General features: G+C 41.1%; 1 protein-coding gene across 1 annotated transcript in view; it reads left to right on the top strand.

Annotated features, from left to right (window-relative positions):
- The window catches only part of LAMB1 (laminin subunit beta 1), an 87740-nt gene that overhangs the window by 31277 nt on the left and 42675 nt on the right, over window positions 1-13788 (top strand). Inside the window, exons 11-16 of the mRNA XM_087873370.1 lie at window positions 199-311; window positions 3013-3092; window positions 8450-8585; window positions 10236-10394; window positions 12185-12312; window positions 13341-13461. Of these exons, the coding sequence (XP_087729496.1) occupies window positions 199-311; window positions 3013-3092; window positions 8450-8585; window positions 10236-10394; window positions 12185-12312; window positions 13341-13461 (737 nt within the window). The remainder of the gene's footprint in view (window positions 1-198; window positions 312-3012; window positions 3093-8449; window positions 8586-10235; window positions 10395-12184; window positions 12313-13340; window positions 13462-13788) is intronic.

The following is a 13788-nucleotide window of genomic DNA, read 5'->3' as shown; positions in this document are numbered from 1 at the left end:
AAATAAGCACAAATAAGCCATAGCGAGAAACTGAAACCGCGGAGGGAAAAAGAGGGAAGTCATTTGTCAGTAGTCCTCCAGAGGGGAAAAGAAAATGAGGGATGGTGCTGAGATAAACATTTATTGCAAGTCTTGTAACACGCGATATTAATCAAAACACGCTCATCCCGATTTATTTACTTGCTCTTCCTAATATAGCTTGTGCTTGCAGTCCGTTGGGCACTCATCCGGGAGGGAACCCTTGCGACTCCGAGACAGGAAACTGTTACTGTAAACGTCTGGTGACAGGAAAGCATTGTGATCATTGTCTGGTACGTTCTCCCATTTATAAATAATATTTATTTATTTATTTATTTATTTATTTATTTATTTATTTATTTATTTATTTATTTATTTATCATTGTCTGGTACGTTCTCCCATTTATAAATAATATTTATTTATTTATTTATTTATTTATTTATTCATTCATTCATTCATTCATTCATTCATTCATTCATTCATTCGCATTTCTATGCCGCCCCACTCCCAAGGGACTCTGGGCGGCTTACAACAGAGAATAAAACAATGCAACAATATCCTATACAAAAGTTAAAAGAAAACATTAAAACATTAAAATGTTAAAACATATACACTCCAATTTGTGGCCGGGTCTCGCAAGATCACTATAACGAGATCAATGGCCCCAGGCCTGCCGGAAGAGCCAGAGTCTTCACCGCTTTGCGGAAGGCCAATAGGGTGGGGGCGGTCCGGACTTCAGAAGGTAATTGGTTCCAGAGAGCCGGGGCAGCCACAGAGAAGGCCCTCCCCTGCGGGCCCACCAGCCGACATTGTTTAGCTGACAGGACCCGGAGGAGACCGACTCTGTGGGATCTTACCGGTCGCTGGGAGCTATGTGGTAGGAGGCGGTCTCGAAGATAGCCTGGCCCTGAGCCATGTAGGGCTTTAAAGGTAATAACCAACACCTTGAATTGCGCCCGGAGACCGATAGGGAGCCAGTGCAGCTCGCGGAGAATTGGTGTAATGTGGGTGTATCTAGGTGCACCCGCTATAACTCGCGCGGCTGCGTTCTGGACCAACTGTAGTCTCCGAATAGATGGAAAGAAGGGAAAGACAGAAATCTTTTAGGTTGGCTTTCTTTCAAGTACAGGTAGTTGTCGACTTACAACGATTCATTGAGTGACCGTTCGAAGTTACAATGGGGCACCCCAAAAAAAAAAAAAAAAGAGAGAGAGAGAGAGAGAAGTTATCTCTGGCCAAGGTTGCCTTTTGTCCTGGCTGGGATGCCTGGTTGTAACTCAGTGGGTGTTCTTCTGACTAGCACTGATGATGTTACCTAGTGGGGTAATGAAACGTCTGCAAGAAAATCAGCAAGCTCAGAGAGCACCAAGGACCCTCATGTCAACCCTTAGCTACAAATATTCTCCTTTATTGCCTCTCTCTCTCTCTCTCTCTCCCTCCCTCTATCTATATCTACTGTGTTTCCCCGAAAATAAGACCCTGTCTTATATTTTTTTGAACCACAAAATAAGCGCTTGGCTTTATTTTTGGAGAGGTCTTATTATTTTGGGGCGTGTGGAGCAAGATGGGGCTTCTCTTGCTGTCTTACCTGATTTCCAGCTCTGCGTTTAAATATTTTTGGGGAGGGCTTATTTTCGGGGGGAGGCTTATTTTAGCACATGCGCTTAAAAGCCCGATTGGGCTTCTTATCAGGGGATGTCTTGTTTTGGGGGAAACAGGGTATCTATCTATCTGTCTGTCTGTCTGTCTGTCTGTCTGTCTGTCTGTCTATCTATCTATCTATCTATCTATCTATCTATCTATCTATCTATCTATTATCTATCTATCTATATCATCTATATCTATCATCTAGTGTATCTATCTTCTATCTATCATCTACTTTGTCTGTCTATCTATCTATGTATCTATCATCTACTCTATCATCTATCTATCATCTACTCTATCTACTATCTATCTATCTATCATCTACAGTATCTATCTATGTATCTATCTATGTATCTATATCATCTATATCTATCTATCATCTACTGTATCTATCTTCTATCTATCTATCATCTATCTATCTATATCATCTATATCTATATCATCTACTGTATCTATCTTCTATCTATCATCTACTTTATCTATCTATCTATCATCTACAGTATCTATCTATCTATCATCTATCTCTCTATATCATCTATATCTATCTATCATCTACTGTATCTATCTTCTATCTATCTATCATCTATCTATCTATATCATCTATATCTATATCATCTACTGTATCTATCTTCTATCTATCATCTACTTTATCTATCTATCTATCATCTACAGTATCTATCTATCTATCTATCATCTACAGTATCTATCTATCTATCATCTACAGTATCTATCTATCTATCATCTATCTCTCTATATCATCTATATCTATCTATCATCTACTGTATCTATCTTCTATCTATCTTTCTATCTATCATCTACTTTATCTATCTATCTATCTATATGTATCTATCATCTACTGTGTCTATCTATCTATCTATCATCTACTCTATCTATCTTCTATCTATCTATCTCTATCATCTACAGTATCTATCTATGTATCATCTATGTATCATCTATCATCTATCTATCTATCATCTACTCTATCTTCTATCTATCTATCTATATCTATCATCTACAGTATCTGTCTATGTATGTATGTATCTATCATCTACTCTGTCTGTCTGTCTGTCTGTCTATCTATCTATCTATCTATCTATCTATCTATCTATCTATCTATCTATCTTCTTCTTACCTTCCTATCTATCCATGTATCATCTATCCATCACCTATCTATCTCTACTATCTACTATCCAGCACTGATGATGTTACCTAGTATGGTAATGAAACATCTTCAAGAAAACAAGCAAGCTCAGAGAGCACTAAGGACCCCTCATGTCAACCCTGAGCTAGAAATATTCTCCTTTATTGGAGATTCTTCTACCTGTAATGTCTGAATTCTTTCTCTGCAGCCTGAAAACTGGGGGTTGAGCAACGATATGGACGGGTGTCGCCCCTGTGATTGTGATCAAGGAGGCTCGCTCAACAATAAGTAAGTTCAATTCCTACTCCCATACCTACAAACTTTCTAAATGCATTTTTTTTTTAATGTGGCTATGTTTCAGGAGCAAACCACCTTCTAGAGTTTTCTAGAATATTCTATTCCCGGGGTGCTCAATGTTGCAAACTATAAAGATGGGGGGGTGTGGATCTTAAGTAAATCAACACATTCCTGTACTTCTCCAAAGCTTGTTAATTATCTCTGCTTCGTTATGTTCTTTCGTTCGTTGATTCATTCCTTGCCTTTTATAATTTAAATGTGTTATTCATTTAGAACAATTAAGCAGTGGAACAGCTTGCCTCCAGAAGTTGTGAATGCTCCAACACTGGAAGTTTTTAAGAAGAGTTTGGACAACCATTTGTCTGAAATGCATATAGGATTTTCTTCCTGAGCAGGGGGTCAGACGAGAAGACCTCCGAGGCCCCCTCCAAACTCTTGTTATTTTGTTCTGTTCTTTCCGTTTTTGAGAATCTCAACTCCATCCAACCTTGACTTTCCTGGCCTTTCCTCTTGATCCAGTCACTCTTCCTTCCTAAATGCATTTGAATTTGAATTTCCGTCTCCTTTGCCAGATCACTCTTAGCTTTTTGTGCTTGAGTAGACTAGAAATTTATCTCGCTGGATTTTGCTTCAAAGAATTGCCAACTGGGGGAAGACAAGAAAGCAGCAGCAGTCTTCCCTTTTACAATCTAGGTGTATCTAGTTCTTTTCTTAATAGGCTCAGCTACTTGTTTGTAAGGGATGCGGTGGCTCAGTGGCTAAGACGTTGAGTTTGTTGATCTAAAAGTTGGCAGTTCAGCGGTTCGAATCCCTAGTGCCGCGTAACGGGGTGAGCTCCCGTGACTTGTCCCAGCTTCCGCCAACCTAGCAGTTCGAAAGCACGTAAAAAATGCAAGTAGAAAAAATAGGGATTATCTTTGGTGGGAAGGTAGCAGCGTTCCGTGCGCCTTTGGCGTTGAATCATGCCGGCCACATGACCACGGAGACGTCTTCGGACAGCGCTGGCTCTTCGGCTTTGAAACGGAGATGAGCACCGCCCCCTAGAGTCAGGAACGACTAGCACATATGTGCGAGAGGAACCTTTACCTTTACTTGTTGGTACTTAATAAAATACAGGTAGTTCTCGGCTTACGACCCCAACATTTTTGCTGCTGAGCAAGACAACTGTTAAGTGAATTTTATCCCCATTTTTTTTTTGACACCGTTGTTAAGTGAATTATTGCAGTTATTAAATTAGTAACACTGTTGTCAGGTGAATCTGGTTTGCCCATTGACTTTGCTTGCCCGAAGGTCATCAAAGGGGATTGTGTGATCCCCGTCGGCATTGACAAAGTCACCTTCAGTCAATTGCAAAAGGCTCCAACAACGGAGGTTTGGACAACCATTTGTCTGAAATGGTAGAGGGCCGTGATGGCGAACCTTTTCGGCCACACGCCATGCGCATCGGGAAGATGATCTTCCGGTTTCTGGCATGCGCATGTGCACCAGCCAGCTGGTCTTCACACGCGCATGCTCGCCAGAAGCCGGAAGACCCGGTGCATGTGCACCGGGTGGCTGCGCTTCCAGTTTCTGGTGCTCTCGCGCACGTGAAGACCAGCTGGCCGGCACGCCAGAACCCAGAAGAGCCACCGGTGACAGTTTGTGTGCCCAGAGAGATGGCTCTGTGTGCCACTTCCAGCACATGTGCCATAGGTTCGCCGTCACGGGTATAGGGTTTCCTGCCTGACCAAGGGGTTGGACTAGAACGTCCCTTCTCTTCTCTTCTCTTCTCTTCTCTTCTCTTCTCTTCTCTTCTCTTCTCTTCTCTTCTCTTCTCTTCTCTTCTCTTCCCTTCCCTTCCCTTCCCTTCCCTTCCCTTCCTTTCTATTCTATTCATTCCATTCTCTATTCTATTCCTGATTCTCTTCTCTTCTCTTCATTCCATTCTCTATTCTGTTCCTCATTCGATTCTATTCCTGATTCCCTTCCCTTCCCTTCTATTCATTCCATTCTCTATTCTATTCCTGATTCTCTTCTCTTCTCTTCTCTTCTCTTCTCTTCTCTTCTCTCTTCTCCTCTATTCTATTCTATTCTATTCTATTCTATTCTATTCTATTCTATTCTATTCTATTCTATTCTAATTTATGAAATTTACATGCTGCCCAATTCCTAGCAATTCTGGGCAGTCGATATAACAATTCCGCAATCCGATTGCTTCAGCTAAAAACTCATTGCTGCCTTTTAGACTTTACTGTCCCAGCTCTCTAAGGAAATTAAGATGGGGCCCACTTGACCCAAACTCTTATTTTTTTTTTTTATGCTGATCATTTTTCCTAAGTCGTTTCTCACACAGGCAGTAGCTATTCCCAATAGTCCCATTAAAATTACACAGCGGGGCCACGAAGCGGCCTAACCTTTGGACATCCAGATGTCTTGATTGCAAAACCATCTGTAAATGGGTGTCGTTCTTTTGACCTAACCAGCGTTCCCATTTCCTCTCCCAAGAAAATGACCTCATTCATCCGGACGTTTCAGATTAAAACCTTCAGCAGTCCAGATCCCTATTTTTACAGCCGTAATGTCTGCTGAGGCAACCATTGTCTGAAGGGATGAATGTCCTTCAGCAAAAAAATTCCTTCCCAGATAAACCGTAGGGCCATCCCACAGCATCTGAGCGCACAGCTGCACCGAAAATCTAAGTTACGGTTTCGAAGGAAAGGAAAACAGCCAGGGAACGATAACAAAAGATGGAGTTGTGGTGCCAAGTAAAGGAAGCATCTGAAGTTTGACAAAATCTGTCTGGGATTGTAATAATTCCACCAGATAGGAGAAAGTTTCTCCCTGCTTCCTCGGATATTATTATATACTTTATTCATTAAACATGAAACTCAAGTCAACTGAACATTCAAAAATGCATCACAAATACCATTGACTGGTGCTAATGGTTGATACGGGTTGCTGCCAGCATCCTAGGTATCAACCAAGTACCTTCTTAAGTTGTACGATGTTCCAAGTAGCGCAGTTTTTTGCAGTTCCGCTGGTGTTATTGCAGGAAGCTGCAATTTGTTGATGTATCTTATAAAATTCTTGGACGTGGTACCAAGTGCCCCAATGACAATGGGTATCACTGTTACATGTTTCATCCATAGTCGTCTAGTTTCGATGGCCAGGTCGCGATATTTCATGATTTTTTTCCAGTTCTTTTTCTTTGAGACTGGCATCTCCTGGTACCGCGATGTCAATAAATTGTACGTTTCGGTTTTCGACAACTGTGATATCTGGCGTGTTGTGTTCCAAGTGACGATCTGTCCGTATTCGAAAGTCCCACAAGATCTTCACCTTCTCATTTTCTATAACTTTATCCACTTTATGTTCCCATGACTTTTTGGATACAGGAAAGTTGTATTTTTTACATAATGACCAGTGGATTAATTTAGCAACTCGGTCGGGTCTAGCTTTGTAATCAGTTTGTGCGATTTTGCTGCATTCACATATTAAAGGTGAAACAGTTTCGACTTTGTTGTTGCAAAGTCGGCAGTTTGGATTGTTGGTGGATTTTTGTATCTTTGCTTTCGTGACATTAGTTTGTAGTGCTTGTTCTTGAGCAGCGAGTATTAAACCTTCAGTTTCTTTCTTGATGGTTCCCATCTTAAGCCATGCCCATGTCAAGTTGTCATCACATTTTCCTTCAATGTTTTTCAAGTGCTGTCCATGCAAAGCTTCGGTTTTCCATTTCCTGTTGCTGCCAGCATCCTAGGTATCAACCAAGTATCTTCTTAAGATGTACAATTATTGTTGTTGTTGTTGTTGTTGTTGTTGTTGTTGTTGTTGTTGTTATTATTATTATTATTATTATTATTATTATCTCTTTTATTCATTAAACATAAAACTCAAGTCAACTGAACATTCAAAAATGCATCACAAATACCATTGACTGGTGCTAATGGTTGATACGGGTTGCTGCCAGCGTCCTAGGTATCAACCAAGTACCTTCTTAAGATGTACGATGTTCCAAGTAGCGCAGTTTTTTGCAGTTCTGCTGGTGTTATTGCAGGAAGCTGAAATTTCTTGATGTGTTTTGTAAAATTCTTGGACATGGTACCAAGTGCCCCGATGACAATGGGTATCACTGTTAATATGTTTCATCCATAGCCGTGTAGTTTCGATGACCAGGTCGCGATATTTTGTGATTTTTTTCCCATTCTTTTTCTTCAACTCTGGCATCTCCTGGTACTGCGATGTCAACATCATCATCATCATCGTCATCATCATCATCATTATTATTGGTTTTTGAATCGGATGGTTTACCGGTTGCTTATTTGATCTCAACCTAAGTATCTGTGTTGGGGTCTGTCTATGAAGCAATAATTAAATCCACAATTCATGATGGATGGGTGGCTGTGTTGATTGACAGATCAGTGAAACATGTTCTACATTTTTCTTTAATTATGCAGAAAGATCTATTTTTGAGTTGTAGACACTTGTGGTTGCCTACTCTTAGATATCTTGAATTTCTTTTCTTTTTTTTATGTACAATGGAAAGAGGCATATAAAATGTCTTAAAGATGTTTGATAGAAACTCATTTTGGTTGATTGATGGATCAGTGAAACTTGTTGCAAACTTTTCTTTAATTATGCAGAAATATCTCTGAGTTATAGGCACTTGTAGTTGTCTACTCTTAGATATCTTGAATTTCTTTCCTTCCTTCCTTCCTTCCTTCCTTCCTTCCTTCCTTCCTTCCTTCCTTCCTTCCTTCCTTCTTTCTTTCTTTCTTTCTTTCTTTCTTTCTTTCTTTCTTTCTTTCTTTCTTTCTTTCTTTCTTTCTGGTGTACAATGGAAAGAGGCATATAAAATGTCCTCAAGATTTTGGTTGATTGATAGATCAGTGAAACTTGTAAACTTTTCTTTAATTAAGCAGAAATATCAATTATTTGGTTATAGGTATTTATGTGGTCTACTCTTAGATATTTTGATTTTATCTATCACCTGTCATCTGTCTGTCTATCTATCTATCTGTCTATCTATCTATCTATCTATCTATCTATCTATCTATCTATCTATCTGTATGCAATGAAAAGACGCATATAAAATGTCCTCAAGATTTTGGTTGATTGATAGATCAGTGAAACTTGTAAACTTTTCTTTAATTAAGCAGAAATATCAATTATTTGGTTATAGGTATTTATGTGGTCTACTCTTAGATATTTTGATTTTATTTATCATTTGTCATCTATCTGTCTGTCTGTCTATCTGTCTATCTATCTATCTATCTATCTATCTATCTATCTATCTATCTATCAGTATGCAATGAAAAGAGGCATATAAAATGTCCTGAAGACGCCCAATAGAAATTCATTTTGTTTTTCAGCTGCTCAAGTGAATCTGGCCAATGCCAGTGCAGGCCGCATCTGATTGGTCGCCAGTGTCAGGAAGTGGAACCTGGTTATTTTTTCATATCTTTAGATCATTATGTCTATGAAGCAGAGGATGCCAAATTTGGCCCGGTGAGTACCAACTTTAGCTAGCAATCAAAACACATCAGAATCCTTGCTCTGAGTCCTTTTAGTCTGCTCCTCAAATCTTTTAAACACACATTTTCTTTCCTCCTTCCGTAGTGCCTGATTCAGGGTAGAGTTGGGGCAACTGGGTAGAGCTGAGAATTTACTGACCAGATGCCCTTCCTGACACCTATATGGAGTTCACAGCAGATATTTTCTCTGTCTGCCCTGGGAGAGAAACATCTGCTACTACCTGGGATTGAACTCTCAACTCTCAATAAATAGTCAGAGATTTCCTAAGTCTAGGAAAACATACAAAGACCATTGTCAACTAATAGAAACAAACAATACATGCGTGTGAACGGAATCTGTTCGTAGTCATCTTTTGCAAGCATCAGTAAGAGGATGAATGTGACATCTGGGATTAAAAGTCCCAACACATCTGGAGAAAACTGCTGGAATATTCTCCTTGTAGTATTTTTTTTTTTAATCTACATTTTCCACGGAACACATGTGCGTTATCTTAAAATAGCTAAATATAATTTGTTTCTGTTCTTTTTTTAAAAAAAAATTATTAAGTCTCAGGATAAAATAATAAAAAAGCAAAAGAAAGGCGGTTAGGGAAAACAAAAGTTAAAGAAAAAGCAAACTCAGGAATGCAGAAAGAATGAAAAAGAGGAAAAAAAGAATAAGTTCCAACTTTCTTTGGTAGAGATACTGATATAAAATACATGAATCTCTTATTCTAAAATCAACAATAATACACAATTTTTATTTTATTTTATATTTTATGTTATGTATATAATTTTTATTTTATTATTTTATTACATTATGTTATTACTTTACTATTTTATTATTTTATTTTATTTTATTTTATTTTATTTTATTTTATTTTATTTTATTATTTTATCCCGCCTTTTCTATAACCACAACTGTCCTAACTGTCAAATCCCAAAATTAAATGTTTCTTTTTTTCCCCAGTTTCTAGCTACCTTAAATACTCAGCCATTTGGACCCGTTTCCCACAGAAAAGAAAACACCGGGAGCCACAAAAGGGTGGGCGTGGCCAACTCAATGTCACTCACTTCCACCAGTCACATGATTTCCCCCCCCCAGCCATGCCTATCCAGCCGGTCATTAGGGCAGAGAACCAGTTGTTAAAAAACACCGGCAACCACACAATCCTTTTGACATATCTCTCTCTCCCCTCCCTCCCTCTTCCCCCCCTCCCTCTCTCTCTGTATCTCTCTATGTCTCTCTCTCTCTCTGTATCTCTCTGTCTCTGCCCTGGCCGCTTCTCCATCCCCCGCCGTCGCTCTTACCTTCTCAGGCCAGTGACTGGGAGGGGAGGGCGAGGAGTGGGGCCAGCCAATGGTGGGATCACCTGACAGGGAGCCGCAGCAGAGGGCCCAAAGAGCCGCATGTGGCTCCGGAGCTGCAGGTTGCTGACTCCTGTTCTAGCACAATGTCCAACAGTGATTTCCAAGTAGACACGGTTAGACAAAATCTCTCCTTTAATCAGGATATTCAGCTTCACAACCTCAGCCCATTCCATTAGCTTCCCCATCCATTTTTTCCATTGAAGGAATGTGTAAATCCTTCCCACTCTTGTGTGTACCCAAGTCTCGCTACTAATAATTTGCTTCTCTTTTGTAGGGCGTGAGTTTAGTGGAACGCCTCTATTCTCAAGACCGCGTACCTTCCTGGACTGGAATCGGATTCGTGAGAGTCCCCGAAGGAGCATATTTGGAATTCTACATTGACAATATTCCGTTTTCTATGGAATACGATGTTCTGATTCGATACGAGCCACAGGTAAATGGCTGCGTATGGAATCCAGCTGTCCCTGAAGGAGGAATTTATTTTATTTATTTATTGGTTCGATTTATATGCCGCCCTTCCTCCGGAGACTCAGGGCGGCTTACAATGCATTAAGCAATAGCCTTCATACTTTTGTATATACCTGCTTAGTAGGGCTTTCGCCCCCCCCCCCCAGCGGTGTTCTTTTTTATACAAAGTCAGCTTATTGCCCCCACAATCCGGGTCCTCATTTTACCTACCTCGGAAGGATGGAAGGCTGAGTCAACCTTGAGCCTGGTGAGATTTGAACTCGCAGTAATTGCAGGCAGCTGGTGTTACTTAACAGCGCTTTAGTCTGCTGCGCCACCAAGTATCTTGGAATACGGATGTTTTAGAAGATGTTTAAAACCTGCTGAGTTAAACATTTATGCACTTGGTGGTCTGAATGTTTATTTTTTATTAACTTATTTCCTTTTTGTTTGTTTGTTTATTATCCTGCCTTTGTTATTTTTATGAATAACTCAAGGTAGGGAACATAATGAACATTACCTTCCTCCTCCTATTTTCCCCACAATAACAACACTGTGAGGTTTGTTGGGCTGAGAAAGAGTGACTGACCCAAGATCACCCAGCTGGCTTTCATGGATAAGGCGGGACTAGAACTCACTGTCTCCTGGTGATTGGCTCAAGGTCACCCAGCCAGATTTTCATGGTGAAGGCAGGACTAGAACTCACGGTCTCCTGGTGATTGGTGTAAAGTTGCCCAACCAGCTTTTATGTCTGAGGTGGGACTAGAACTCATTGTCTCCTGGTGATTGGTTCAAGGTCACCCATTTGGCTTTCCTGGCTAAAGCGGGACTAGAACTCACCGTCTCTTGGTGATTGGTTCAAGGTCACCGAGTTGGCTTTCATGGATAAGGCGGGACTAGAACTCACCGTCTCCTGGTGATTGGTTCAAGGTCTCCCAACAGGCTTTCCTGGCTCGTGCCTTCACCACTACACCAAACTGGCTATATGTGTCTTTTGCACCAATGGCATTTTGATAATGTGTGTGACGATTCTCACAGTCATCCCCCTGCCTTCAATTGCTCTTTCTCCAAAACAAGATTGCATAGAAATTCTGTATTGTTCATCTAGTCCTAATTCCTCCATTATACAACACTGATGGATATCCACAGCATAGGTCCGTGATGGCGAACCTATGGCACGCGTGCCACATGTGGCACGCGGAGCCATATCTGTGGGCACGCGAGCTCAGCTCCAGCACGCATCTGCGTGCCGGCCACCTGATTTTCCGGCCTTCCAGGCCCACTTAACATTGGAAAACGGGCTGTTTCTGGCCTCCGGGGGGAGGGGAAGGCCATTTTCGCCCTCCCCAGGCTCCTAGAAAGCCTCTGGAGCCTGGGGAGGGCAAAAAATGGGCCTACCGGGCCCACCGTGCCATCACGTGCCAAAAGTGGGGGGAGCGTGGGGGGGTCATACGCGCATGAGCAGGGGGGTGGGGCGCATTGAATTATGGGTGTGGGCACATGTGTGCAACCCTCCCACGCTCCCCCCATTTTTGGCACACGACAGCAAAAAGGTTAGCCATCACTGGCATAAGTGATCTTCACATACTGTAGCAATTGGTTTGCCCAGCACCGGAAATGTGAGTGTGCACATCCGGTGTCACAAAACACGGCAATTCGCTCACGCCCCCCATCCGTGCATGCGTGCGGTGTCAGAAACACGAACCAGCTGAATACCACCTCTGATCCACAGGGTGTATTTGGAGTTTTAAAATTAACTTGGGTCTTTTTTCCTAGTTACCAGATCACTGGGAGAAAGCTACCATCAGTGTATATCGCCCTGGCCAAATTCCTCCTAGTAGTAGATGCGGCAATACCGTTCCTGACGATGACAATCAAGAAGTATCCTTATCTCCCGGTTCCAGGTGAGTCACAAAAGGAGAAACGCATGTCCAAAAGCTAAAGCTTATCGGAGCAGAATTAAGATATGGATAGAAGAAATGACTCAACTATCACTGCGTTATGTGTTTGTCAGCCGAGCCTCCATCCTAAGACTTACGGTAGCCTGCCAGAGAACTGTATCACGTCTCTATAGCAACAGAGATAAGACTGTCTTGTGATTTCTGAGCTACTGCGCATGTCTATGTTTAAGGAAGAAACTTCCTGATCTTTTTCTTTTGTCCGTCTGTGTGATAAAACTGCCGGTAACAATGTAGTTAGTAAGTTTGTTTTATTTCTTTATAATAAAATGTTTCTTAGAATATATTTCGGGGTTTCTTTCTTTAAAGTATACAGCATGGAAAACAAGATCCATCCGTCTCTAATTAAGTGCAATTACCCCAGGGGGAACGGGGCTGATTTACGCTCCGACATCAACAACATATTGATTTAAAAACCTGAGTTGTTCCTACTGGGTATCCTACCAGAGAAAATTAGTAAAGAAAATGTATACTTGATTATACATATAATAACTGCAGCAAGAATAATATTTGCACAAAGATGGAAAACAGAGAAAAATCCCTTTAGAAGGGGAAATAATTAGAAAAAAAATTGGACTGCGCAGAGATGAATAGATTAACTTTAATGATTAAAGAGAAAGAGGATACGGAATATTTTAAGATATGGGGGAAATTTTATGATTGGATAGAAAAGAGATATAAAGAATTTGATAAGCAAACAGGAGAAAGTTATATTAAATATATGTATTTTGGGGAAAATATTGGATAGAGAAATGGGATTTATTAAGGAAGAAATAAGAAGAGGAGGAGTAACAAAAAGAAGGAGAAGTCAGCAAAGGAACACCGAGATGACACACGGAAGGACTGATGTATTTATATAAACTCAGTGTCATCTAACCAACAGTCACAAGGAAACCCAGTGCTTGTATGTCCAATGTATGCTGTGGAACCTGCCACATTGTTTTTTCTTCATGGATGTCCTATTGCTAACACAGGTACGCAGTCCTTCCACGCCCCATATGCTTTGAAAAGGGTCTGAATTACACCGTTCGGTTGGAGCTGCCGCAGTACTCCTCAGACTCAGAGGTGGAAAACCCATACACCCTCATTGATTCAGTAAGTGGATGCTAATATCTGCCCTTTAGTTGTAACACAGCCACAGGAGGAGGAGGAGGAGGAAGAGGAGGAGGAGGAGGACTACTACTATGGAGTCCTTGGTGCTCTCTGGGCTTCGTGGTTTTCTTGCAGACGTTTTGTTACCCAACTAGGTAACATCATCAGTTGTAGAAGGGAGTCAGGTGTGTGGAGAGCGGGGGAGGAGGAGGAGGAAGACGATGACTGTGGAATCCTTGGCGCTCTTCGAGCTTCATGATTTTCTTGCAGACGTGTCATTACCCAGCTAGGTAACATCATCAGTGCTACAAGGGAGCGGGGTGCTCAAAC

The sequence above is a fragment of the Pantherophis guttatus genome, chromosome 7 (genome assembly GCF_059756535.1).
Source record: "Pantherophis guttatus breed Tessera chromosome 7, ASM5975653v1, whole genome shotgun sequence".
In the NCBI taxonomy this organism is placed as follows: Eukaryota; Metazoa; Chordata; class Lepidosauria; order Squamata; family Colubridae; genus Pantherophis; species Pantherophis guttatus.
This window is presented reverse-complemented; position numbering and strand designations above follow the sequence as displayed.